Raw genomic sequence first — 25,343 nt, 5'->3', positions numbered from 1 at the left:
TAGAAGAAGCTGGGAAGGCATTTTTGCATGCACTAATCAGTTCTGCCCAAAATTATTTCGAAACGGGGCCAGCGGGACAGCAGTTTGCACCGACATGTATCAGAACAGTGCGTACAGAATGTGATACCCTCAACGGGTATAGGGAGTTTGTCAACTAGCTAACCATTAAGCCAGGAATACAGACTTTGTACATAAATTCCCCTCGTGGGGCCAGTTTCCTAGCATTTATGTACTTCAGTATAAAATCCCCAAGAATCAGAACAGAATTTTTCACAGGGAAGTAAATGGCAGACGTATTGTTTTCTGATGCACGTAAAAATGATGGAGGAACATGTTTTTTCCTGTCATTTTTGGAGTCTTTATTTGGTGTTGTAATCTTTTATGGTTTTGTTTGCATTTTGATGTCATCTTAGTCATTTACTTCACTATCCACTAGAGTTTGAAAAGAGTTGTATTTTGGAACATTATATGATAAATTCTGTGCATTACATTTTGGTAATGTATGGGAAGATTTGGGAAGATCTTTGTCACTGTCTTTTTGGGTAGAGTGGGGGTCAGTTGATGCCAGTTTTCCTTTTCCCTATTCATCACTAGTTGGTAGTTTTCTCACAAGATGGTGATTTGTCAGTCAAAACAACAGAACAGTTGTTTGTGCGTGTATGACTACGTGACAGGCCTGTTTATGACTTCCCTTATCTCCCTCTGTGTGTGTGTGTGTGTGTGTGTTATCTGCGAGGGCACAACTTTTCAACGACGCTAAACTGGGTCATAAAAGTTACGTCACAACTCCTCACATAATAGGTTGGAGAACTTGAGTCCATCGTAAAAGTCAAGAGTGGATGGGTTGTATGATGGTCAGGGCTACTGTCACAGTGTGTGTGTGAGTGAGTGAGTGTGTGTGTGTGTGTGTGTGTGTGTGCGAGCGTGTGTGCACGCACGTGCATGAGTGTGTATAATTGTGTGTGTGTTCGTGTGTGGATTGATGGGTGTACACTCGTGCGCGTGTGCTTTAGAGAGAGAGAGCACGTGAGTGAGTGTCTGTCTGTCTGTCTGTCTGTCTGCGTGTGTTTGTGCTTGCAGGCATGTACGTGTAAGAGAGAGATTGTGTGTGTGTGTGTGTGTGTGTGTGTGTGCGTGTAAGCAGGGAGTATTGAATATATGGACCGAACCTGCAGACACACACCTACACACACACACACACACACACACACAGGACGTTCATTGTTCTTCCTTCAGCGTGTGTCACCAGTCTAGTAGGTCTACACCAAACAGGACTTTTATGCGACCATGAACGGAATACGAAGAACGTCTTTGCTGAGACCCCTAAAATGCATCTTCATCTCTCTCTCTCTCTCTCTCTCTCTCTCTCTCTCTGTGTCTCTCTCTCATACACACCCACTATAACCTTTATCATAGTGATCATCATAATACTATCATCATTCCTACATTGAATTTTTTACTCTAAAAACTGGCGACAATATATGCAGTGAGGGCTGCACGTATTGTCGCCGGCGACAATCCATGCATGGGCGACAATACATGCATACCCTTACTGCATAATGTAGAAATGATGATAGTTTCAGTTTTCAGTTTCAGTAGCTCAAGGAGGCGTCACTGCGTTCGGACAAATCCATATACACTACACCACATCTGCCAAGCAGATGCCTGACCAGCAGCGTAACCCAACGCACTTAGTCAGGCCTTGTGAAAAAAAAAGAAAAGAAAAAAAGGTGAATAAATAATAGATAAGCTTACATAAATAAATAAATAAATAATAATTATGGTATAAAAAAAGGTAGTAATAATGATAATAAAATTTTTTAAAATAATAATAATAAATAAGACAACAATGATGATAAATAAGCAAATAAATGGAAAACATGAAGACACACATTCACACATACACCCACACATGCATAACAGATATGCACCAAACATGCAGTTTCACAGATATGAAAGCACAGTCAAATACATATAAACGTACATGAACTCCAACCCACACACACACACACACACACACACACCACACATTACCCTGATGATAGTATTATGATGATCACTATGCTAAAGGTTATAGTGGGTGCATATGAGAGAGAGATGAAGATGACGACGCATTTTATTTCTAATGGAAATGGCAATTCCTTTGTTTTCATCCAGCCCACAAACAGGAAAATGTAAAAAAAAGAAATAATATGAAGAAAGACCACAAGAATTCAGTATATAGTAAACGGCTTCCACTCACCCACCCACAGACCCACACCCACAGGTGGTCTCGACACCGCCGTGACCAAAGACTGAACTAAGGGAAGTCATAAACATGGCCTGCTACGCGGTGGACAGCCCTATGTTAGTTCACATTGCAGAACACACACACACACACACACGTGCATGCGCACACATGCACAAACACACACACACACGTTTACTGCACTGTTTTTGCGTGCCTTCCGGGAGGATAGGCATGCCCGCTTCGTGGCGTCAGCTGCGCTGCCATTGGTTTCGTCTGTCTACTTACAGGTTTGTGTTTGCATCCCATCCACTCTTCACTTTTACGATTGACTCAAGGTCCTGAAACTACTGTGTTAGGAGTTGTGACGTAACTTTTATGACCCAGCCTAGCGTTGCTGGAAAATTGTGCCTTCAAAGATAACGCACACACACACACAAGGAGATAAGGGGAAGTCATAAACAGGCCTGTTACATGGTTCCACACAGACACACGCACACCCATGCGCGCGCGCACACGCACACACATCCGCATGCTATCATGCACACTCACACACATACACACACACGCCAAATACATCTGCACACATATACCCCGACCACTCCCACCATATACCCCTTTTACATAAACATGAATGTACTCCCAAACGCACCCACGAAACACATGCGCATGCATACACTCACACAAACAAGCACATAACAATATCATACGCGCATACGCACACGAACACATGCACACAACAGCAACAACACACAACTATGATAAGAACAACAACACGACACTAGGCCAAGCGCACTCCGACTATGCAGTTCTTTTTTGGTAGTGGCAGCATATATTGCAGAAGAGTGACAATATGTGTGGTTCGTCCGTCGGGATCGACGAGGACCATCTAGTCATCCTGGGGGTGGATGGGTTGGGCTCTGTGGGTGCGCAGATGACTGGTCAGGTCAATCCGCGCCTAGAAGGTTCTGACGCAGTGTGGACAGGGGATGGTGGCGGCCGTCAGGGACTTGCTGGCACTGCTTTTCCTGGCCTGTCTGTGTTGCTCTGCTGCAGCGATTCTGTTGGCCTCACAGGATTTGGCGCCATTGTGGACAGCTGAACGCCACTTTGGTCTGTCCATTGCATTATGTGTCGTGGCTGATGTTGAAGGCCTTCAGAGAAGCTTTCAGAGTGTCTTTGAAGCGCTTCTTTTGGCCTCCATGGGAGCGCTTGCCATGTTGGAGTTCGCCGTACAGCAGTTTCTTGGGGAGCCAGTGATCTGGCATGCGAACTACATGGCCTGCCCAGCGCAGCTGGGCCTGCATCAAGATGGTGTAGATGCTGGGCAAGTTTGCACGAGTGAGCACCTCTGTGTCAGAGATCTTCTCTTGCCACTTTATGCCGAGAAGTTTTCTGAGGGTGGTGGTGTGGAAGTGGTTCAGCTTCTTGGCGTGGCGTTTGTAGACCGTCCATGATTCACATCCATAGAGCAGTGCAGTGAGAACTATGGCCTTGTATACTTTGAGCTTCATCTCCAGGGTGATGCCTCTCCTGTTCCAAACGTTCTTATGGAGTCTGCCGAAGGCAGCGCTGGCTTTGGCGAGTCTGGCATTCACCTCGTCGTCGATGACAACTGTGTGACAGAGTGTACTGCCCAGGTATGTGAACTTGTCCACCGCGTTCAGTCGTTGCCCGTTGATGAAGATGTTTGGTTCAACGTAAGGCTTTCCTGGAGCTGGCTGGTGCATCACCTCAGTCTTCTTTGTGCTGATTGTGAGGCCAAAGTTGTCACAGGCAGCAGAGAACTTGTCGACACTGTGTTGCATGTCAGCTTCGGAGGCAGCATTGAGAGCGCAGTCATGAGCAAACAGGAAGTCGTTGACAGTGTCTGTCCTCACCTTGGTGTTTGCTTGAAGCCTCCTGAGGTTGAAGAGTGAGCCATCTGTGCAGTACCTGATGCCAATGCCTACGTCAGCGTCTCTGAAGGATCCGTCAGCATGGCTGAAAACATGAGACTGAACAGGGTGGGGGCAAGAACACACCCTTGCTGGATTCCGTTGGAGACAGGGAATGGTTCGGAAATCTCTCCGTTGTCTTGGACTCGGGCCAGCATCCCATCGTGTAGTTGCCGTATGATGGTGATGAACTTTCTGGGACATCCGTACTTCGCCATGATTCTCCAAAGGCCATCTCTGCTAACAGTATCGAAGGCCTTGGTCAGATCGACATGCGTGGAGTAAAGGTCGGCGTTCTGTTCCTGACACTTCTCCTGGAGCTGCCTGGCAGCCAACACCATGTCGATAGTCATGCGTTCTTTCCGGAAGCCACACTGGCTCTCTGGTAGGAGACCTTGCTCAAGGTGCGCTATGAGACGGTTGAGTAGCACTCTGGCCAGAGTCTTGCCTGCGACGGACAGCAGGGATATTCCACGATGGTTGTCACAGGCCTGATGATTTCCTTTGCGCTTGTACAGGTGTATGATGGAAGCGTCTTTGAAGTCCTGTGGAACTGCCTCATGCTGCCAGATGAGCTGGAACAGCTGATGAAGCTTCTCAGTCAGCGCCATACCACCTTCTTTGTAGACCTCAGCTGGAATGGAGTCTGAGCCAGGGCCTTTGCCATTGGATAGCAGATGGATAGCTTTCTGGGTCTCCTCCAAAGTTGGAATGGCATCCAACGACTCACTGACTGGCACATGGAGGAGTCGGTTGATGGCTTCATCATTGATGGTGGAAGGGCGGTTCAGTACGCTGTCAAAGTTTTCAGCCAATCTCTCAAGGATCCCGTCCTTGTCAGTGATCAGGGTAGAACCATCAGCACTGAGGAGTGGAGCAGATCCAGAGGTGGTGGGACCGTACACTTCTTTCAGGCCGTTATAGAAGTTCTTCATGTCTTTCCTGTCTGCAAAGCCCTGGATCTCATCAGCTTTGTTGCTCAACCAGGAATCCTGCATCTGCTGCAGCTTCACCTGGATGGTGCTGCGTGCGCTCTTCAGTATGTCTTTCTTTGACTGTGACTTGGGATCTTCATTGTGGGCTCTGTAGGCTTGGCGTTTGTCTTCTAGCAGCTGCTTAATCAGTGCAGTTCTCATCAAACCAGTCTTTGTGCTTCCTGACAGAAGGCCCCAGGCACTCCATAGCAGTATTGTACACCGTCTCATGCAGTGCGTCCCATGCTGCCTCCACATTCTGGTTGTCCAGAACGGTGGACGTAATGCGTTCCTCCAGGGTGTCAGCAAAGCTCTGCTTGATGTTGCCTAGCTCCAGCTTGTTGACATTCAGACGTTTGGGTGCTTTCATGCCCTGAGGCCGTCTTCTTGGGCTGGATGCGGCGACGATAAGGCGGTGGTCTATCCAGCGCTCGGCGCCGCACATGGCCCTCGTGACTCGTACGTCCTGCCTGTCCCTCTTCCTCATGATGACAAAGTCGATGGGATGCCAATGCCCAGAGTGAAGATGCATCCATGACGTCCTGTTACGGGTAGGGAGGCAGAAGATGGTGTTTGTGATAAGGTCATGCTCGGCACATGTCTGGAGAAGTAGTTGGCCATTGCTGTTACAGTTACCAACCCCATGCTTCCCAATCACGCCTTCCCAGGAGGTGCTGTCACAACCAACTCTTGCGTTAAAGTCACCAAGACTGATGAGCTTGTCTGCGTTGGGAACAGTAGTGATAACAGCATTCAGGTCCTCGTAGAACTTGTTCTTGATCTCATCCGGGTTGGTCATGGTGGGCGCGTAGGCACTGACAGTGGTGGTAAACTTCTTCCCGTTGCATATAGGGAGTTTCATCGTCATCAGGCGATCGTTCACTCCTTTCGGGGGGGCCAGCCAGCTTGCCAACGAGGGTTGTCTTCACTGCAAAGCCAACTCCAGCCTCACGTCTCTCCTCAGGTCCGCGACCACTCCAAAAGAAGGTGTAGCCTGTGCCTCGCTCACAGAGTTTGCTTTCTTCTGCCAGTCTGGTCTCACTTAAGGCAGCGATGTCGATGTTGTACCTGGCTAATTCACTCGCAATGAGTGCTCTGTCTGTGGTCTGTCTGAGTCGCCTCTGTCCAGAAGCGTACGCACGTTCCATGTGGCAATGGTCAATGGGGTGTTCCTTGTTTTCTTCTTTCTTTCCTTTGTGTGTCGACCGCTTGAGTAGGGTCCCCGTCAGCCGCGGTATGCTGACTAGGGTGGTCTGGAGCAGGCAATGTTTAGGGCACCTTTTCTAGCCCCTTCCTCATGCCATGGAGGTGAGCAGTGCCGTCCTGAAGAGGGATGCTCAGTCGCTCAGGGGGCTGCCGATCTCCACCGCTGCTCCAGTCGGTGAAAAACGACCCTATGGCCTGAGCCGCCTGTGTGCAGGTCCGCGGCTACGACTGCCAGTGTACCCACACCTGTCGCTTCGTCGCTGGCCTGTCGCCATAGGGCTTGGGGAAAATGATGCTATGGGATGAAGGATGACTGATGACTTGCGCGATGACCTTGTTTATAGTGAGGAGGAGTTGCGCACCGTCGACCTCACTCTCTTGTCCGAGACCGTCTGTACCCAGTGGCAAGACGAGGTCAAGACGACTGGAGATGAAAACGGATGCAGTGGATGACCAGGATGTCCTATGTGCCTCATCCTGCCCTCAGCACTCCAGAGTGCTCTGCTGCAACCGCCTTCCTCTCCGTTGAACCATGAAGGTTTCTTCCACAGAGTCCGCCGGATACAGTCTTCACATGCCCTAACTCACCGAGGGTTTGAGACCCGTCGGCAACCCTTACCTAGTTTAGCCAGCCTGGCAAAGCCGTTGCCCGGGGGTTGGGCGCTGCCGCATGCTAGCAGCTTCTAGGACCCATAGGTGAGAGCTGGGTGCCGGTGGGGACCAACAGAGGACGAACCACTCCCGGAAGAGCGTGACAAGCGTGACAAGCACCCCCTCTAGAGGTACTACCCCACCCGTGCACCCCCTAACCCCCGGGAGGTGAGGGTCACTGGCGACAACATGTGCAGGAGGACGACAATACATGTAGTAAGGCCTGCACATATTGTCGCCTGTGACAATACATGCAGGGGCTACAATACGTGCCGCAACAGCCCCCACGACTTCTCCCACATTGTGAGAAGTCCCCCGTATTTTAATCAAAAATGTTTCCTTTCTTACTGGAGTTGGGTTCTTGGCTTTTCCTAATGCAAATCTAAGAGAAAAACAAGAGAGGCAAGGCCTTCAAGACTGACTTGTGATACACTTTAAAAAAAACAAATTGTGATCGTTAAAATGTGTTCTGTATATGTTATTATAAAGCTTTGGGTTAAAAAAAAAAAAAGGAGAAAAAAAAGTCCTGACGGCAGATTCGAACCCCACGTGTTCGGGTGAGAAGAAACTGTCTTACCCAATACATTATCATGGCTCCTTAATTGACGTTCAAAATGTAACATTTAAACATGCTTTTTTAAAGGGCGATAAATCGATTGAGGTATTGGCAGTGAGAATGCTGTTTAAATCATATTATTCTGGTGTATCTTGGGCATTCAAAAAATCTTTAAGGGCAATTAAAAATTCTTTTTAAGTCCGCAGTAAAGGAGACGTGGCTATCGCCGCAATCACACTGCAACATTTAGCCATTTTCTCTGGATCTAGATAGATGTACAAGTTTAGTTACACCCGGTTCGACACGGTGGATTCAATTTCTCTTTTATGTTCATTCTAGTTTTATAGTCTTAAAGTTGATATGAAAATTGAGTATTTTGTTAAACTAATAACATGTAGAGCCAAGTACAAGTACTTCTAAACGTCGTATGAAGTGAAAAGGACTTCATTTTGAGAAAAGTCAAGACTGGAAATTTTTTACGTTTCATCAAGGGTATTTACTCTTATGGTTTATTATTTTTAACTGTGAATTCCGACTGATTTTGTTGATATTTTTATGGCAGTTTGGGGCGTAATCCAGTAAGTGATGAGGCGTTCACAAATCTTTCTCTGAATAAATATTTAACGGTCTCCTTCTCCAACTTTCCATCACATGTTACCGTGTATTGTCAATTGAATATAGGATTGAATGGGCAGGTCAACAACTTGAAACAAAATGGCGTCCTTCGCGTTCGCGAAGAATGTGAGCACGCGCTTTGAATATGTATAAATATGTGTACGCAATTGATTTTTGCCCATAACCTTGAGGGCTCAGCCAATAGATCTATAAAGTCCACTCGTAGTATTGATTTTAGTATTTTCCGAAAAAGACCACTTGGGCTGAATGAACATAGTGAAAGCCCTGTACACTGAGAGTAAAACACACAGACTTTTTATGTATTGAGTATAATTTCAAAATGTAATGTTTAAGATGAGAAAGATAAGTTTAAAGCAAATTAACTCCCCTAGCATTAATTACAGATTAATTTCCCTTTTTTACTATCTGCAACAAAGACATGCACCAGAAATATAACTTCCATGCTTAGCAAAAGAAGTCCCTGTTTGAACAAAATATGATAAAAATGACTGCTCTTGTTGTTGTGTCAGAATATCAGATCAAAGTGCCAAGTTTAGAGAATTTAAAAAAAAAAAAAAAAAAAAAAAAAAATATATATATATATATATAAAATTGTAAATTCAGTTTGCATATAATTTGGCTTTTTAAAAAATTTTTGTGCCCATCCCAGAGGTGCAATATTGTTATAAAGATGACTGGAAAGAACTGAATTTTTCCTTTTTTTATGCCAAATTTGGTGTCAACTGACAAAGTATTTGCAGAGAAAATGGCAATGTTAAAGGTTACCACGGACACACAAACACACACACACACACACACACAGACAACCGAACACCGGGTTAAAACATAGACTCACTTTGTTTACACAAGTGAGTCAATGAGAGGGAGGAAAAGAAAAGAGAAAGAAGTAGGTGACGACAGTGACGGTAATGCCAGTGGCGTTACTGAAAACACCAACAGAAATGACACTGAAATACATCTATTTATTGTATTTCACATAAGATGGATCATTTCAGTGCATCAACGTCAAGTGAGAGAAATCGTGGGATTGCGAGAAATTGTGGGCTTACAGGGATTGTAGAGACGGACACCCCAGAATCAAAATTAACATTAAAAGGAAATCAAAACTGGATATTCATCCCCAAACTGTTTCTGTTGTCAACAAGGAAGTTAAACATATATGGTCAACATGGAAAGAAGATATTGCACAGGGAAGAACAAATGAGAGAGAGAGAGAAAGTGGGGGAGACACTGACACTGACATATTTTATTGTCCATTCAACCTTAAAGCCCTCTAGACAAGAGAGGATGGTGGTGGTGGTGACAATTCCAATGACGATTGTAAACAAATGAAATAACATTTACTTCATAGTAACACACACGCACATACACACAAAAGATACCAGCTTGTCTTTAAGTTCATTTACAAAGCTATGCCCACATCCATCACCTTGGCTAAGCCAAACAGTGCAAAAGCCGTTTTCGCATGTCTTTTGTACATTGGAAACCCAGTTAAAGTGACATGATTCGTGTTGTACCACAAGCATTTCACATGCTTGTCTGCATGATCTAGACCTTGGTAATCTAGTCAGTTTTATCCAGTATCTGATACATTTCACTAATGTTCTGATATGTTAAGGATATCTTCCTGTTTCTCCATTGACAAATTTGTTTGATGTTTGTAATGGCACCGATCGGAAAGGTGTGCATTTTTTCTTTATGATTGTCATCCTCTTCTACCCCACCCCCCACCCCCCCCACACACACATCTGATGCACATGTAAAAATCGGTTCGATTTGTGTATTAAAATCTCCCAAAAGAAGTGGATACCTGTTGCATTTAATCGTTTCAGTGTTTTAAATATATCCATAACCCTTCCTTCTTTTTCTACACACATCCAGCAAGGCACTACCTATTTTTAGTTTTGTTGTGAAAAATATCCCAAAGTATTTGTATGAATAAAATTTGTCACCTTCACCCCTTCTTTTCCATAGAACCACCTTTCCCCAGCAGGTAAATGGCCACCTTTTCTAAACATTATTATGTTTGTTTTTTCGAGATTAATAGTTCTCGTGCTTATCAGTTTGGGGTACACCGTTCATTCGTACATTGTTTCTTTTCGAAAAGTATTCCAGCCTGTCGCAGTTTTCCTAAGGTGTGTTTATTTCTGTTTGCATTTTCTGCACATTTGCAGTCAGTTTTCGGAGACATTCTTCGTGCTCTGTGGAACCTTCAAACACGCCTGTGATGTCTTCTTTTGCTGCCACCAGCGATGTAATCAGCTCCTGTGCACTTTTTTTCCCCAGATTGTCACACCGTCTTCCAGTCTTGTCACATTTTGACTTGACTTGTCTGATGTCAGTCCTAAATCATTCCAAATTGCAGAAAAGTTGTCATTGAAGGACTTAAATATTTCACTATTCAGTTGTATGGCTTCGAAGTTGCCACATCACCTGAAAAACTGGAGACAGTGTCGTGATGAGTGGCGCACTCGGAAGTCCTACTTCCATTTGCCACAGTGTCATTTTCAGCTGTCGCCGTTTGCAGCAGCCTTCTCTTGTGAGTGTTCACTGCCTGTGGGTCCAGGGTTAATTTCAACATCAACACAGCAAAGCAGTAAGCCGCGATAAACAACACACACAGCAGTTTGCTCTTAACTGTCACAATTCTCGTTCGCATTTTCAATGCAAAATTCATATGTCAGGCCATGAAGAAGTGGAATGTACCTAGAAACAGGCCACAACTGCGCCGAAAATGAAGACTACCAACAGACATGGTCACTGATGGTAATGAAATTTCCACCAATATGTTCATCACACTGTTAGCTATCTAACTGTTTCAATCATGGCTTCTAAGTCTCTCCATTTAAAGTGATAATTGCAAAAATAATGATTTTCGTGACGTAACTTTTACAACCCAATGTGGAGTCGTTGAATAGCTGTGCCCTCACAGATAAGATAACACACACACACACACACACACACACACACACATACACACGAGTACTCACACACACACACATAAACTCACACACACACAGTGACAGTAGCCAAATCTGACCAGTTTACAATCCATCCACTCTTAACTTTTGCTGTTGACTCAAGATCCCGTACCAACTGCAAGGGTGAGAAGTTGTGACGTAACATTTACGACCCAGCTGGCGTCGTTGAAGGGATGTACCATCACATACAAGACAACACACACACACACACACACACACACACACACGTGCGTCAAACACGCAAACATGCACGCACACACACGTACACACACACACCAGTTACACCCTCACATATTATATCTCCCACATCACACCCCTCTTACATAACCATGAATGTAATCTCAAACACACACACAAAATACACGCGCACGCATACACTAACACAAACAAGCACACAACAATCTGATATGTGCATGCACACACGAACACACACACACACACACACACACACCAACAACAACAACAACAGCAACAATGTAGAGGGGTGACAATATGTGCAATGAGGCTGCACGTATTGTTGCCGGCAACAATCCATGCAGGGGTGACAATACTCGCCGCAACAACAGCACCAGTGCAGAGGGGTGACAATAAGTATGTGCAGTGAAGGCTGCACATGTCGCCGGCGACAATCCATGCAGGGGCGACAATACGTGCTGGAACAAGAGCAAGTGCCCTGTCAGAACAACGATCTTTGCACTCAGTCCAAGGTTTCGGCACGTGTGTGAGGGCACGGACTTACAATGCTCTTTTTTCGTCTGTGGTGTGAGGGGCAGGCCGTCGCCTCTACCCCCCACCCCCCTCCATCCCTCCGCCCCCTTGCTCCTCCCTACACCTCTGTGGTGATGACCGGTCAGTGACCATTCCCTGGCTTAGAAGTGTTCTGTACAATGTGGCGGATGGGGAGGTGGAGGGGGTGAGTGGCCTTTGCTGCCCACTTAACTATACATAACTGACCCCAACATGGAAGACGGCCGGTGTGTGGTCAGTACCAGTCTGGAGAGGAAGCACGGAGGCGGGGGGAAGGGGGTCTGCCAAAGTTGCCAGTTCACAATTTCTTTACTGTCTTTATTTTTGGTATTTGTTGTTGTTTTATTTCTGTTATGAGTGTTTTCGGGCAGTACACCTGTATGACTGACACTTTTCAGGGCCGCTCCCCACAATGGTTGGTGACGAGGAACGGGATGTGACAATGAAGGGCGTAGTGGCGTGACCTCAACACAGGTCACAGGTCACTGGGTTCGCTCCCTGTTTGACCAGAAACACCGCTGGTGCCCAGCGTCACATAGCTGACTATCACAGGTCTGTGTGTGTGTGTGTGTATGTGTGTGTGTGTGTGTGTGTGTTTATTACCAACTTCGTCTCTTTTCATTGCTATTCACATTTTCATTTGGGTGTAAGAGTCTAAGTACACATCCTCCATGCCCGAAAAGAGGCCAAGAGATCAAATATTCTTAATAATTCGTGTGTCGTGTGTGTGTGCGTTTATGTGTGCGCGCGCACACGTTTGTATGTGTCCGTGCGTGTGTATGTGTTGGTGCGTATGTATGTGTGCATGTATGTTTGTATGCATATATTCGTGTGTGTGTGTGTGTGAGTCAGGTCAGATATATCTGCTACTGGTAACCTGGATCCCAGTACTACCTGTCACAGGGTCGATTTGCTGGCGACTAAACCTCTCAGGAGGATGGTGAGGAGGGTGGCTAGACACCCTGGTGGAAATAAATGACCCATCAAAGGGCGCCAGCTCTGGAGAGCTACCTGCGGCCGCCTAATTAAGGGAGTAAACCCTGACAGAAAATCCAGTGTGGGGCCCCTAAGGCGGTTGGATGGCAAACTTTGTCACTTTCCAGCAGCTCCTGCGGCCGCGTTGGCACCAAAATGTAACAGCCTTGCTGTTCCTTTGGATCTGTCAGTGAGGTGGAGTGGGGGGACAAACTGCATGGGCAACAGCCTGTCTTCCATAATACATTGCCCAGGCTTATATCCGTCCATCCATCCACAAACACCTTGCACCTACAACCTGGAGAGGACACTCAAGCTTCGCTACTAGCACCAGCGTTGGAACAACACGTGAAGCAACAGTTACCGGTTATAAGTTAGCGGACAGTTGACGTAGAGCCGACGCCAGGGGTTGCTTTTGACGGTGGGAGGGACCTTCGCGTCCCACTGGACAGCTACCGCCCGCCCAAGCTGGGCAGCCCCCAGGCAGTTAGGTGCTGTCCCACCACGACCTGCCTTCTTCTATGGGTGTATGAAGATTAGGAGAATATCCGACAAGCAGGTTGTTAATTTCCGCACCAGGCAAAAAGAAAACTTCAAGAAACGGATCAACAATGAAACTGGCCTGTTGGAATGTCCGGACAATGATGCCTCAGCTCTCCCAAGATCCGCAAGACATCAGTGACACCAGAAAGATGGCCGTCATAAACAGCGAGCTGAAGAGACTAAATGTGGACATTGCCACTCTGCAGGAAACACGGCTGGCTGACTCAGGAATACTAAACGTGAGGGACTACACCATCTTCTGGCAAGTAAAGAGCTCTGATGCCCCAAGAGAGTACGGAGTGGGCTTTGCAGTCTGGAACAGCCTGCTGAACATGATCGAACCAGGCACAAGCGGTTCAGAACGACTCCTAACTCTCCGCCTCAACACCTCCAAAGGCTATGTCACTCTCGTCAGCGCATATGCCCCAACTCTGTCCGCCTCCCGAGACGCCAAGGATGAGTTCTCTACGAAAATCTCGCATCAACCATAAGGAACATCCCCAGGACAGAACAACTTGTTCTCCTGGGCCAGAGTGGGTGCAGACAACGATTCGTGGCCCTCCTGTCTTGGTTCCTTTGGAGTGGGGAAAATGAATGAGAACAGACAGCAACTACTTGAGTTTTGTGCCTGCCATGAACTGTGCATCACCAGCTCCTTCTTCAGGAGCCCCAACACAAAGTCTCCTGGAGGCACCCGTGCTCAAAACATTGGCACCAACTGGATCTGATCCTAGTAAGACGAGCCGCCATTAAAAGCCTTCTCCACACTCGCTCTAACCACAGCACAGACTGCGACACAGACCACTCTCTGTTATGCTGCAAGATCAGACTGCAACCAAAGAAGTTCCACTGCTCAAAGAAACAAGGGAACTCTCGCATTGACGTCAGCAAGATGTCTCAGCCAGACCTTGTAGAACAATTCGCAGAGGCCTTTGAGAGAGAATTCGATGCATTGCAGCCCAGAGACTGCCACAGAAAGATGGGAAATGCTACGAGACACCATGCAACGCATTGCTATGGCCACCTTTGGGAAGAAAACCGTAAAGTCCCACGACTGGTTTGAGGCCAAGTCATCAGTGATGACTCCCATTATTGAGGCCAAGCACGCTGCACTCACCGAGTACAAACAGTCACCCAGTGAGAAGAACCTGCAAATCCTCAGGGCCGGCAGGAGTAAGGCTCAGCTTAACGCCAGGCGATGTGCAAATGAGAACTGGACAGAGCTCAGTGAAGAGATACAGAATGCTGCTGTAAGAGGCAACATCCGAGGGATGTATGATGGCATAAAGAAGGCACTGAGACCAACACAGAGCAAGACTGCCCCTCTCAAATCCTCCACTGGGGAAGTAATCAACGATCCTAGCCAGCAGATGGAGAGATGGGCGGAATACTACTCCGACCTCTAATCCACAAAAAACATAGTGTCCAACTCAGCCCTCGATGCCAAGAACCTGATGCAGAGCCAACTGAGGATGAACTCAGCAAGGCCATCAACAGCCTGACATCAGGCAAGGTACCTGGCAACGACGGAATTCCCCCAGACCTAATTAAACACTGCATGACTACTCTTCTGCATCCTCTGCACACAGTCCTCTGTCAGTGCTGGAATGAGAGAGCTGTACCGCAGGACATAAGGGACGCCAAGATCATCACCCTGTACAAAAACAAGGGTGAAAGGAGCGCCTGCAACAACTACAGAGGCATCTCACTTCTCAGCATTGTAGGCAAAGTCTACACTCGGGTCCTAATCCGCCTGCAGAAACTGGCCGAACGCGTTTATCCGGAATCACAGTGAGGTTTCCGAACAGAGAGATCCATGGTTTACATGATCTCCCTTCGCCAAATCCAGGAGAAGTACAAGGAGCAGAGGATGCCTCTGTATGTCGCATTCATTGACCTGACCAAGGCCTTTGACCTAGTCAGCAGAGATGGCCTTTTCGGGGCTCTTTGAAAGATCAGCTGGCCCCTCAAACTGCACAGCCTGATTGAGTCCTTCCACTCCAACATGAAAGGGATGGTGCAGTTTAATGATAACCTCTCCAAGCCCTTCGACGTACGCAGTGGTGTCAAACAAGGCTGCGTCCTCGCCCCTACCCTATTTGGAGTCTTCTTTACTCTTCTCCTAAGACAAGCATTCAGCACAGCGCAAGAAGGGATCTACCTGCAGACAAGATCAGATGGCAGGCTCTTCAATCTTGCCCGCATCAGAGCAAGGACAAAAGTCCGCGAAGCCCTCATCAGCGACATGCTCTTTGCCGATGATGCCGCAGTTGTGACCCACACCCAACGGGACTTGCGGTCACTAATGGACAGCTTCTCCCAGGCCTGCAAAGATTTCGGTGTGACCATCAATCTCAAGAAGACAAACGTCCTAGGCCAAGACACGCCATCTCCACCAGCCATCACCATTGATGACTACGAGCTTGAAGCCATCCATCAATTCACTTACCTTGGGTCCACCATCACCGACAACCTCTCCCTTGACACAGAGATCGACAAGAGGATCGGGAAGGCAGCCACAACGCTAGCCCGCCTCACACGAAGTGTGGACAAATCCCAAGCTGACCACGAAGACAAAGATGGCTGTATACAATGCCTGCGTCCTCAGCACTGTGCTGTATGGCAGTGAGGTGTGGACCACACATACTCGTCAGGAGAATACCTTCCACATAAGAAGCCTACGGCGCATACTCGGCATCTCCTGGCAAGACAAGGTGACAAACACCGAAGTCCTGACTCGCGCTGGCCTCCCAACCATGTACACCATGCTGAGACAGCATCGGCTGCACTGGATGGGCCACGTTCACCACATGGAAGATGGTCGCATCCCAAAAGACATCCTTTATGGAGAGCTTGCCATGGAGCAGAGAAGCATCAGCCGCCCACAGGTGAGATACAAAGACGTTTGCAAACGTGACATGAAGGCGCTTGAGATCAACACTGAGTCCTGGGAGGACCTTGTAGATGACCGCAACAGCTGGAGAAGCACTCTCAAGAATCAGCTACGGATTGGTGAGGACAAACTGTCAGCTGCTGCAGCAGAAAAGCGAGCTCGCAGAAAAGGGACGGCAGCCAACAGACCAGCATCAGCTTACACATGTGACCGCTGTGACAGAGACGGTCTTTCTCGCATCGGTCTCTACTGTCTACAGTCACAGGCGACGCTGCTTGTTCCGAGCAGACAGCCCAATTAGACATTAGGTCGGATATACTCTATCCATGGTCAGCCATGACCGAAGGAGGCCTACGTTACGTGTGTGTTATGTGTGTACATGTGCGTGTGTGTGTGTGTGTGTGTGTGTGTGTGTTTTGATTTTCATTTGCTCCAAAATCGGAGTATAAATCAAATCACCCAGTCGCTCTTTTTGTCAGATGTGTGCCTCTCTCCCTATCTCTTTCCCTCTCTTTCTCTCTGTGGAACGCACTCACACACACACACACACACACACACACTCGCACGCACGCTTGCACGCACCCATGCAAACAAATACACAAAAGCACCTCGCGCGTGCATACACATGCCCGCTAACAAAAGTACCCCTTTCGGCGTGGTTCACTAACCCAGCCTACTGTGGTGGTGTGTGTACATCGAGATCGATGATGACCATCGTTGTCATATAGCTGGGGGATGGGGTGAGGGTGGTGGTGGTTGGGGGGGGGATGATGCTCATGAATCTATCTGTGAGTGCGCAGATGGCTGAATAGTCCAATCTGCGCACGAAATGTTCGCTGACAGTTGGGGCAGACAAAGACAGGCATATCATTGTCAGGGAGCTTGTTTGCCCGTGACTTTCTGGCCTGCCTCTTCTGAACAGCTGCAGCAGTCCTGTTGGCCTCGCACAACTTGGCACCTTTGTGCACAGCAGCGCGCCATTTGTCACAGTCCACTGCAGATTCCTCCCATGAGTCAGGGTTGATATCAAACGCTTTCAGAGAGACTTTCAGAGTATCTCTGAAGCGCTTCTTCTGACCTCCGTGTGATCTCTTCCCTTGTTGCAGCTCGCCATAGAAGAGCCTTTTGGGCAGCCGATAGTCTGGCATGCGCGCCACGTGTCCAGCCCAGCGAAGCTGGGACTGCATCAGGATGGTGGAGATGCTGGGAAGGGTGGCTTTTGCAAGCACCTTCGTGTCTGGGGTCCTGTCTTGCCACTTGATGTTCAGTAGCTTCCTTAGGCATGTTGTGTGGAAGTGGTTCAGCTTCTTGGCATGTCGTTGGTACACTGTCCAAGTTTCGCAGGCGTACATTAGTGTGGGGAGAACTACTGCTCTGTAGACCTTTAGTTTGGTCTCAAGACCAATGCCTCTTCTGTTCCAGACATTTGCATAGAGTCTACCAAAAGTTGCGCTTGCTCTTGTAATCCTGACGTTCACTTCTTCGTCGATGGTCGCATTTCGTGACAGTGTGCTGCCAAGGTATGTGAACCGCTCCACCGCACTGAGTCTCTGACCATTGACTGTGATGTTGGGCTCAACGTGGGGTTTCCCTGGGGCTGGCTGATGGAGAACTTCAGTTTTCCTCATGCTGATGGTAAGGCTGAAGTTCCTGCTGGCAGTGGCAAACTTGTCGATGCTGAGTTGCATGTCAGCTTCAGATCCAGCATTGAGGGCACAATCATCAGCAAATAACAAGTCTCTGATGATGTCTGTCATGACCTTCGTTTTTGCTTCAAGCCTTCTGAGGTTAAACAGCTTGCCATCTGTTCGGTACTTTAGGCCAATTCCAACATCGCCATCTCTGAAGGCATCAGTAAGCATTGCAGAGAACATGAGACTGAACAGTGTCGGAGCCAGGACGCAGCCTTGCTTGACACCATTTGTGACAGGAAAAGGAGCAGATGTTTCACCATTGTCCTGGACTCGAGCCTGCATGCCTTCATGGAATTGGCTGACCAAGGAAATAAATTTCCGAGGGCATCCGTACTTGGCCATGATCTTCCACAGTCCCTCTCTACTCACGGTGTCGAAGGCTTTAGTGAGGTCGACATAGGTGGAGAACAGATCAGCATTTTGCTCCTGACATTTTTCTTGCAGCTGCCTTGCAGCAAACACCATGTCGGTGGTTCCGCACTCTTTCCGGAATCCACATTGGCTCTCAGGCAAATGACCTTGGTCAAGGTGTGCTGTGAGGCGGTTTAGTAGGATCCTGGCAAGTATCTTGCCTGCGATGGAGAACAAGGAAATGCCCCGATGGTTATCACAGGCTTGCCGGTTCCCCTTTCGCTTGTACAAGTGAATGATAGATGCATCTTTGAAATCCTAGGGGATCGTCTCTTCTTTCCACATGAGTGAGTACAGCTGATGGAGCTTCTCAGTCAGCACAGTGCCTCCATCCTTGTAGACCTCTGCTGGTATGGAGTCTGAGCCAGGTGCTTTGCCACTGGATAGCAGACGGATTGCTTTCTGGGTCTCAAGAAGTGTAGACTCAGGTCAGGTCAGGTCATTAGATCTGCTACTGTTAACCTGAAATCCAGTACAACCTGTTCAGGGTCGGATTGCCGGCGACTCCCACCGCTCCCTTCTGGGACTGGTGAGGCGGGTGGCAAGATACCCTTATGGAATTAAAAACGAGATCCATAAAAGGGCGTCGGCTCAGGAGAACCACGGACGGCCATCTAGCTCCACCGTGCTGTGTGCATGCCACACGCAGCTGGCCCCCGGGGTGTGTCAACCCATGCATGCGAAGTCTGGATCCGGTAGAATCGGCGGAAGAAACCTATCGGTTCAACGGAAAGGAAGGCGGTTACAGCAACGCACTGTGGAGTGCAGAGAGCAATATGAGACACCGAAAGGATATCTTGGTCATCCATTGCATCCGTGCTCATCCTCCAGTCGTCTCGACTTAGTCTTGCCACTGGAAATTGGTGGACCCGGACGAGAGAGTGAGGTCGACGTTGCGCAACTCCTCTTCACTTCAAACAAACTCATCGCGCAAGTCATCAGTCGACCTTATTGACCTTTCATCCTCATCATTTCATCACCCCCGAGTCCTGTGGCGACAGGCGAGCGACGAAACGACAGGTGTGGGTACACTGGCAGTCGCAGCCGCAGACGTGCACGCAGGCGGCTCAGGCCATAGGGTCGTTCTTCATCGACAGGAGCAGCGATGAAGCTCGGCAGCCGTCTGAGCGTCTGAGCAGCCCTCTTTAGGAATGCACTGCTCACCTCCCTGGCATGAGGAAGGGGCTAGAAAAGGTGCCCTAAAAATTGCCTGCTCTATATCACCCTGGCCAGCATACCGTGGCTGGTGGGGACCCTACATCAGCGGTCGAAACACAGAGAAAGAAAAGAAAAAAACAAGGATCGTTCCTCTCACCATTGGTGCTTGGAACATAAGGACTCTCCTGGACAGAGATGATGCGGACAGACCCCAAAGGAGAATGGCACTAGTTGCATCCGAACTCGCCAGATACAACATTGACATTGCAGCCTTGAGTGAGACTCGGCTTGCAGGCGAAGGCGAGCTCTGTGAACAGGGATCTGGTTACACCTTCTTCTGGAGTGGACGAGGAAGCGAAGAGCGACGTGAGGCTGGCGTTGGTTTTGCAGTAAAAACAGCACTTGTCAGCAAGCTATCTGGAATCCCAAAGGGAGTCAACGGTAGGCTTATGACCATGAAACTCCCACTGGCATCTGGCCAGAAGCACCTCACCATTGTCAGTGCCTCCGCCCCAACCATGACCAACCCGGATGAAGTGAAGGTGAAGTTCTATGAGGACCTTCACTCTGTCATTGCTGCCATCCCTAAAGCAGACAAGCTCATCATTCTTGGGGACTTCAATGCTAGAGTTGGCTCTGACTACATCTCCTGGGATGGAGTGATTGGAAAGCATGGCGTGGGCCACTGCAACCCAAATGGATTGCTTTTGCTTCAGACCTGTGCAGAGCACGAACTGCTGATAACCAACACAGTTTTCTGCCTCCCTACCCGCAACAGGACGTCATGGATGCACCCTCGCTCAAAGCATTGGCATCTCATCGATTACGTCATCGTCAGGAAAAGGCATAGGCAAGATGTACGTGCGACAAAGACCATGTGTGGCGCCGAGTGTTGGACAGACCATCGCCTTGTAGTCTCGAAGCTGAATATTCGAATCCAGCCCAAGAGACGCCCCCAAGGCCAGAAGGCTCCAAAACGGCTCAACATAGCTAAGCTGAAAAACATCACCATCAAACAGACCTAGCAAAAGCCCAGCCAGCTTCATATTGCTCATGAAACCTATGCTGTGGTTCTATTCATGGAGTTTTTGCAAACTGGTAGACAACACGTGGGGATATTAATAACTCGGATAGAATGTCAGAGAGGGTGTGGCTGATGGCCTTGATCTGAACGACTGAAGAAACCTCAGTACCAATCGCATGGTTGTTGTGTGTGAAGTGGAATAGGAAACAGACCATCACTTTTCAGGACTGATCTCTTTCTGGTGACTGACAGTCTCTCGCTGCTTCACTGCTATGCATAAACGAATGAACGAAAGAAAAGTTGACTGAGGAATGCCTCGCTCATTGAGTTTAAAAACCAACAAGACACTTGTGTCTACTTTGTTCGTACAGACCCGTTTGTATAGTTATAGAAGAAATACATTCATAAACTAACAGAAGAATAAGCAAAATAGATCATATATAGATTAATAAATAATTGAATGAATGAAACGGATATGTTACACAGTTTTGAACACACTCACACACACGCACGCACGCACACACACACACACACAAAACCACTTACATGCGCGTAAAGACATACATGTGTTATAGTGTGCCAGAATCTCAAAACAACACCTTTTTACAACTTGGCGTCGCCGACAGGATAGGCAGGTAGAGTGTTTTACTGTAGGCAGGCTGAAGCAGCACACAGCCAGGTAACACAGCCCAGTAACAGCCCAGAGATGACAACCCCAACTACAGTGGCGCAGGAATTTCCCATGGGGTGGTACGTAGCACCCACACTCCCAGTGTTCACCGGTGAGTCAGGCGAGATGTCGGCTGAGGACTTCAACTTGGAGGTGAAGCGGGTCCTGACTGCGTACCCCATGGGAGACGAGATGGCTGCCTACTTTGTGTACAGCCATCTGCAGGGAACCGCACGCAGGGAGCTGATGCTGCGGGACCTGGAGGAGACCAACACCCCAGAGAAGGTGATCAACATTCTGCTGAGGGTGTTCGGCGACGGACGGCATATCACCACACTGCTGTCCACATTTTTCAGCAGGGAGCAGTTGCCAGAGGAGTCCACCTTGGACTACTCCCATGCTCTGCGCAGCATGGGCAGAACCATCCGGATGAAGAGCACTGGGGCCCTCACCGCTGAGATGCTGAGGGACCACTTCATCGATGGCCTCCAGAACCCCCTGCTGAAAAGGGAGCTGCGCCACATACTGAGGAAGGAGCCTCAGACCACCTTCATCCAGGTGAGGGATGAAGCTGTGAGGCTGCAGCAAGAGCTGGAGGAGGACCAACGACAGCAACAGGCCAGGGAACAGATGGCACAGTTAGGGGAACAACTGTTGTTGTTGCAGGAGAGTGTTAGGTCAATGCAGGAAGAAATTAAGGGATTTGTTAGTCAGAGAGATGGGGCTGTGATAGGGAAAGGTGCTGTAGGTAGGAAGAGAAGGAACAGAGGCAGGAAAGGGAAAGGTCAGTCAGTGGTGGGAAATGGGATTTCCCCAAAGGTGGGTAAGGTTCTCCCCAAGGAAAAACACAAAGATTCCCACAATGAGAACCAGAGAGACTTGCCCAATAGTCTCAGGAGGCAGGATCCGAGTCTGAAAGAAAAAACTCCAGTCAGGACAAGGGGTGACTGTGAGGATGATCCTTGCCAGGGTGAATGGGTGCTGCTGCCCATACCACCTGATCCAGGAATCCCTGGTACATGTGCCACATGGGAGGGCACAGGTGACGGAGACTGCCAGGATGCAGTCAGGTCTCCAGGATGGTCACACAGACCGGTGGTAACCGGGTTGTGTGAGAATGGCACCAGGTCTCATCCGAAGCCTGGTGTGCATGGGACATGTGCAGGTGCCATGGTCCTAGATCAGACTGACAGGGGTTGGAAACTGTCAGGGTCAACCTGTAGGGCTAGGGTTAGCAACAGGGGTAAGGCTAATCATCCAGCATGGGCTAAAATTGTAGCTGTAGCCTGCTAGGGGATAATCTGGATGAGGAAAACTGTATGTCATGCTATGTTGTTTTGTTTTTTTTCCTCCGTTCTAGGGCTTGTGGTGGTTGATGTGTGAGCTGGAACTCTGTTGATTTTTGCGTTGTGTAGCTCTGTTTGATTTTTTTATGTATGCTTTTCTGGGTTATGGTGTTATGTACAGCTTTATCATTTTGAAATGTATTTATGGTGGTTTCTTTGTCCTGTAATGTCTTCATTTTCACATGTTTATGTTTCTGCTAATTTTTGGGTAAGAGAACTAATCTCCCCATTAGCATTAATTGATGACGGCATTGGTCAGCATGTGGTCAGCAGCAATGAGGACATTGCATTCAAAAGCAGGGTGTGTGTGTGTGTGTGTGTGTGTGTGTGTGTGTGTTATAATGTGCCAGCAGTGTCACCCCCACCACCCACACTCTGTCCCCTCCCCCAGCCCCACCCCTCCTTCTTATCTCCCTTCCCGCTCCATCCCAAGTCCAGTCTTTGAGGTTGTCCCGACACCACGCCATCCTCCCCCCTTCCACCCCTCCACCTCCTCACCCCTACTCCCTAGTCGGTGCCTTTGGTCCTCGACACCGCATCACCCGCCCCAGTCGTTGAAACACGTGTGGTTATGTGATGTCTGCCGCAATCCCCGTGCTGAGCGGAACATCCCGTGTGGCGGCCTGTCTTTCAAGTCATTCCCCATCTCCCCTCCACGAACGCAGCTGACGTAGATGGCGGGACTTCGGAACATAAGCGAGGGAGAATTTATGCTAATGTGAACTTTGATCATGCCGACTAACATGCCCAGAGTTGTATTGTCCCGTCTCCCCATTCTCTTTGTGATGTAAACGGGTGAACCTGTCATCACAGAATGTTATAGAAACAAATGGAATGAACTGTAGCGAATCAGATCAATCTGTTGAATTGGCGAATTGGGATTAAGCAGTGAATCTGTCAGTCATTCACATAGCGTCACTAGGACAAGCAAAGATTGGTTATTTTAGTTCGACTAGTTAGGGGAGTGAGTGTTGTAGCTTAGATTAGTATGCACAGTATGTTGGGGGAAGGGATAAAACCAGTCAGCACAGCCAGTTCTTAGCTGTCTCCCAGAAGAACTGACTGACACAGGGTGACTGACTGATCAGTGATGTGAGGAACAAGGAAATCCTTGTTGGGCTGTGTGCTGCTTATAGGTGCTGCTTTAGGTGTAGGATGATCTTTTTACTGTGCACTGCTTGTAGGAAGTACTTGAAGTAGGCAGTGTGTGCTGCCTTAGTGTGCGTTGCTTTTGCTAAGTAGGGTGAACTGCTTAGTGTGTGTGCTGTATTGTAAAGTAAACACTCTATAAAAACCACTCCATGTGGCCCTGCTATTGATGTGAGGAGAGAGTGAGTGAGTGCATCATGATTAGTTGATCCTATATCCCCCTGTCTGCTCCCCTCTCTCTCTCTTCTGTCAGAATCAAACCACAATCTCAAAGCAACACCTTTTTACACATGTACTTTTATATATATGTGATAGATCGTATCATTGCATGCTCGTGTAAGTGTGTGTATTTGTATTCGTGTGCCTTATATCTAATATCTATCATACAAGAAAGGAAACAGCAACGTGCTTATGCGTAAACTGTTGTATGTTAAAGGAAAAAGGAAACAAGTGAAAATGTTCCTTTTTTCCCGAAGTGTGTAGAAAAGACACCCCACCCGTATTTTTCTTTCTTATATATATATATATATATATATATATATATATATATATACACACAGTTTGCTCTTCCCATCTTTTTTCCCCATCTCTTTTGTACAATTTCTGCTATCACTAAAAAGTAGTTGCAAAATAAAGGAGAGGAGTACAATGGAACGGATGGGAAAATATACACAAAATATTCACAGCTGGACGCTTCGTATCTAGTCATACACTTTTCAATTAATCAATGATTATCTAGACGTCCGCTTTTTAATCAATAAATGATCCACCACAGTTCTCAGAAAATAGATACTTTATGGGAAATTTCATGAATTTCAAGAACTAGCATTCGAGCACATCTATTGGGAAAAGAAGTCGAAAGTAGTCAATCGTAAGAAATGAGTAGATAAAAATGTCATTATGGGACTAAGGACGGAGCGAGGTCGTAACACACTCTTCTTTTGCGTGCACACACACACACACACACACACACACACACACTGGCTAAAGTCATGTAAGCCTATTTCAGAAAATTGTGGAGGATGGCTGCAAGAGCCTAATCCTAGGTTGCAGTCACAGTCTCATCATTACGCTCATCATCAGACTTTAGTAGCCCAGCGAACTCTTACAGATGCTTACAATAAGGTCCAGTTTGCGCACTTCCTGGAGCTGCTACTGAAGTATGGAGTAAGTTTGACACCAACAAAATAGATAGTAGCAGCGCTTCAGGAAAGAACAATCGTCGTACGCATCGGAGATTGGATGTCTGCACCCTCTAGACTTTTCATGAGACTGCCACCTACAACGTCTACACGAAAAGCCTTGCAGACTTATACAACAGTGGAGAAGCTCGGGTGCTTAATCCTGCGGATGATGACCTGGCCTTCAAAACTTCAAAAGATGCTCAAGAAAACCGCTCAGAAACAACTGAACAATATCGCCCAGTGCTGCGAAAAAAAGTGTTCCGAAAAAGTGGACAATATAGTATTCAGCATAGAAGTAAACAGCTTCCCTATATCGATACAGCTTAACAAAGTTATGCCTCTAGTTATCACAGTCAGTTTTGTTTCTTTTTCCCACACAAA

The 25,343-nt window shown here is 47.7% G+C and overlaps 2 protein-coding genes across 3 annotated transcripts in view; both read left to right on the top strand.

Moving 5' to 3' along the window:
• LOC143296333 (uncharacterized) overlaps window positions 1-23,920 on the top strand; it is a 108,972-nt gene extending 85,052 nt beyond the window's left edge. Inside the window, exons 2-3 of one of the 2 annotated variants that reach the window (XM_076608204.1) lie at window positions 12,314-12,467; window positions 21,272-23,920. In XM_076608204.1, the coding sequence (XP_076464319.1) occupies window positions 21,320-22,576 (1,257 nt within the window). In that variant the 5' untranslated portion in view covers window positions 12,314-12,467; window positions 21,272-21,319 and the 3' untranslated portion in view covers window positions 22,577-23,920. Of the gene's footprint in view, window positions 1-12,313; window positions 12,468-21,267 lie in introns of both variants that reach the window. The other variant, XM_076608203.1, reaches the window with a different exon arrangement.
• LOC143296332 (uncharacterized) overlaps window positions 1-25,343 on the top strand; it is a 486,076-nt gene that overhangs the window by 47,646 nt on the left and 413,087 nt on the right. The gene's annotated exons all lie outside the window — the stretch shown is intronic.

Source organism: Babylonia areolata, chromosome 21 (assembly GCF_041734735.1).
Source record: "Babylonia areolata isolate BAREFJ2019XMU chromosome 21, ASM4173473v1, whole genome shotgun sequence".
Taxonomy (NCBI): Eukaryota; Metazoa; Mollusca; class Gastropoda; order Neogastropoda; family Buccinidae; genus Babylonia; species Babylonia areolata.
This window is presented reverse-complemented; position numbering and strand designations above follow the sequence as displayed.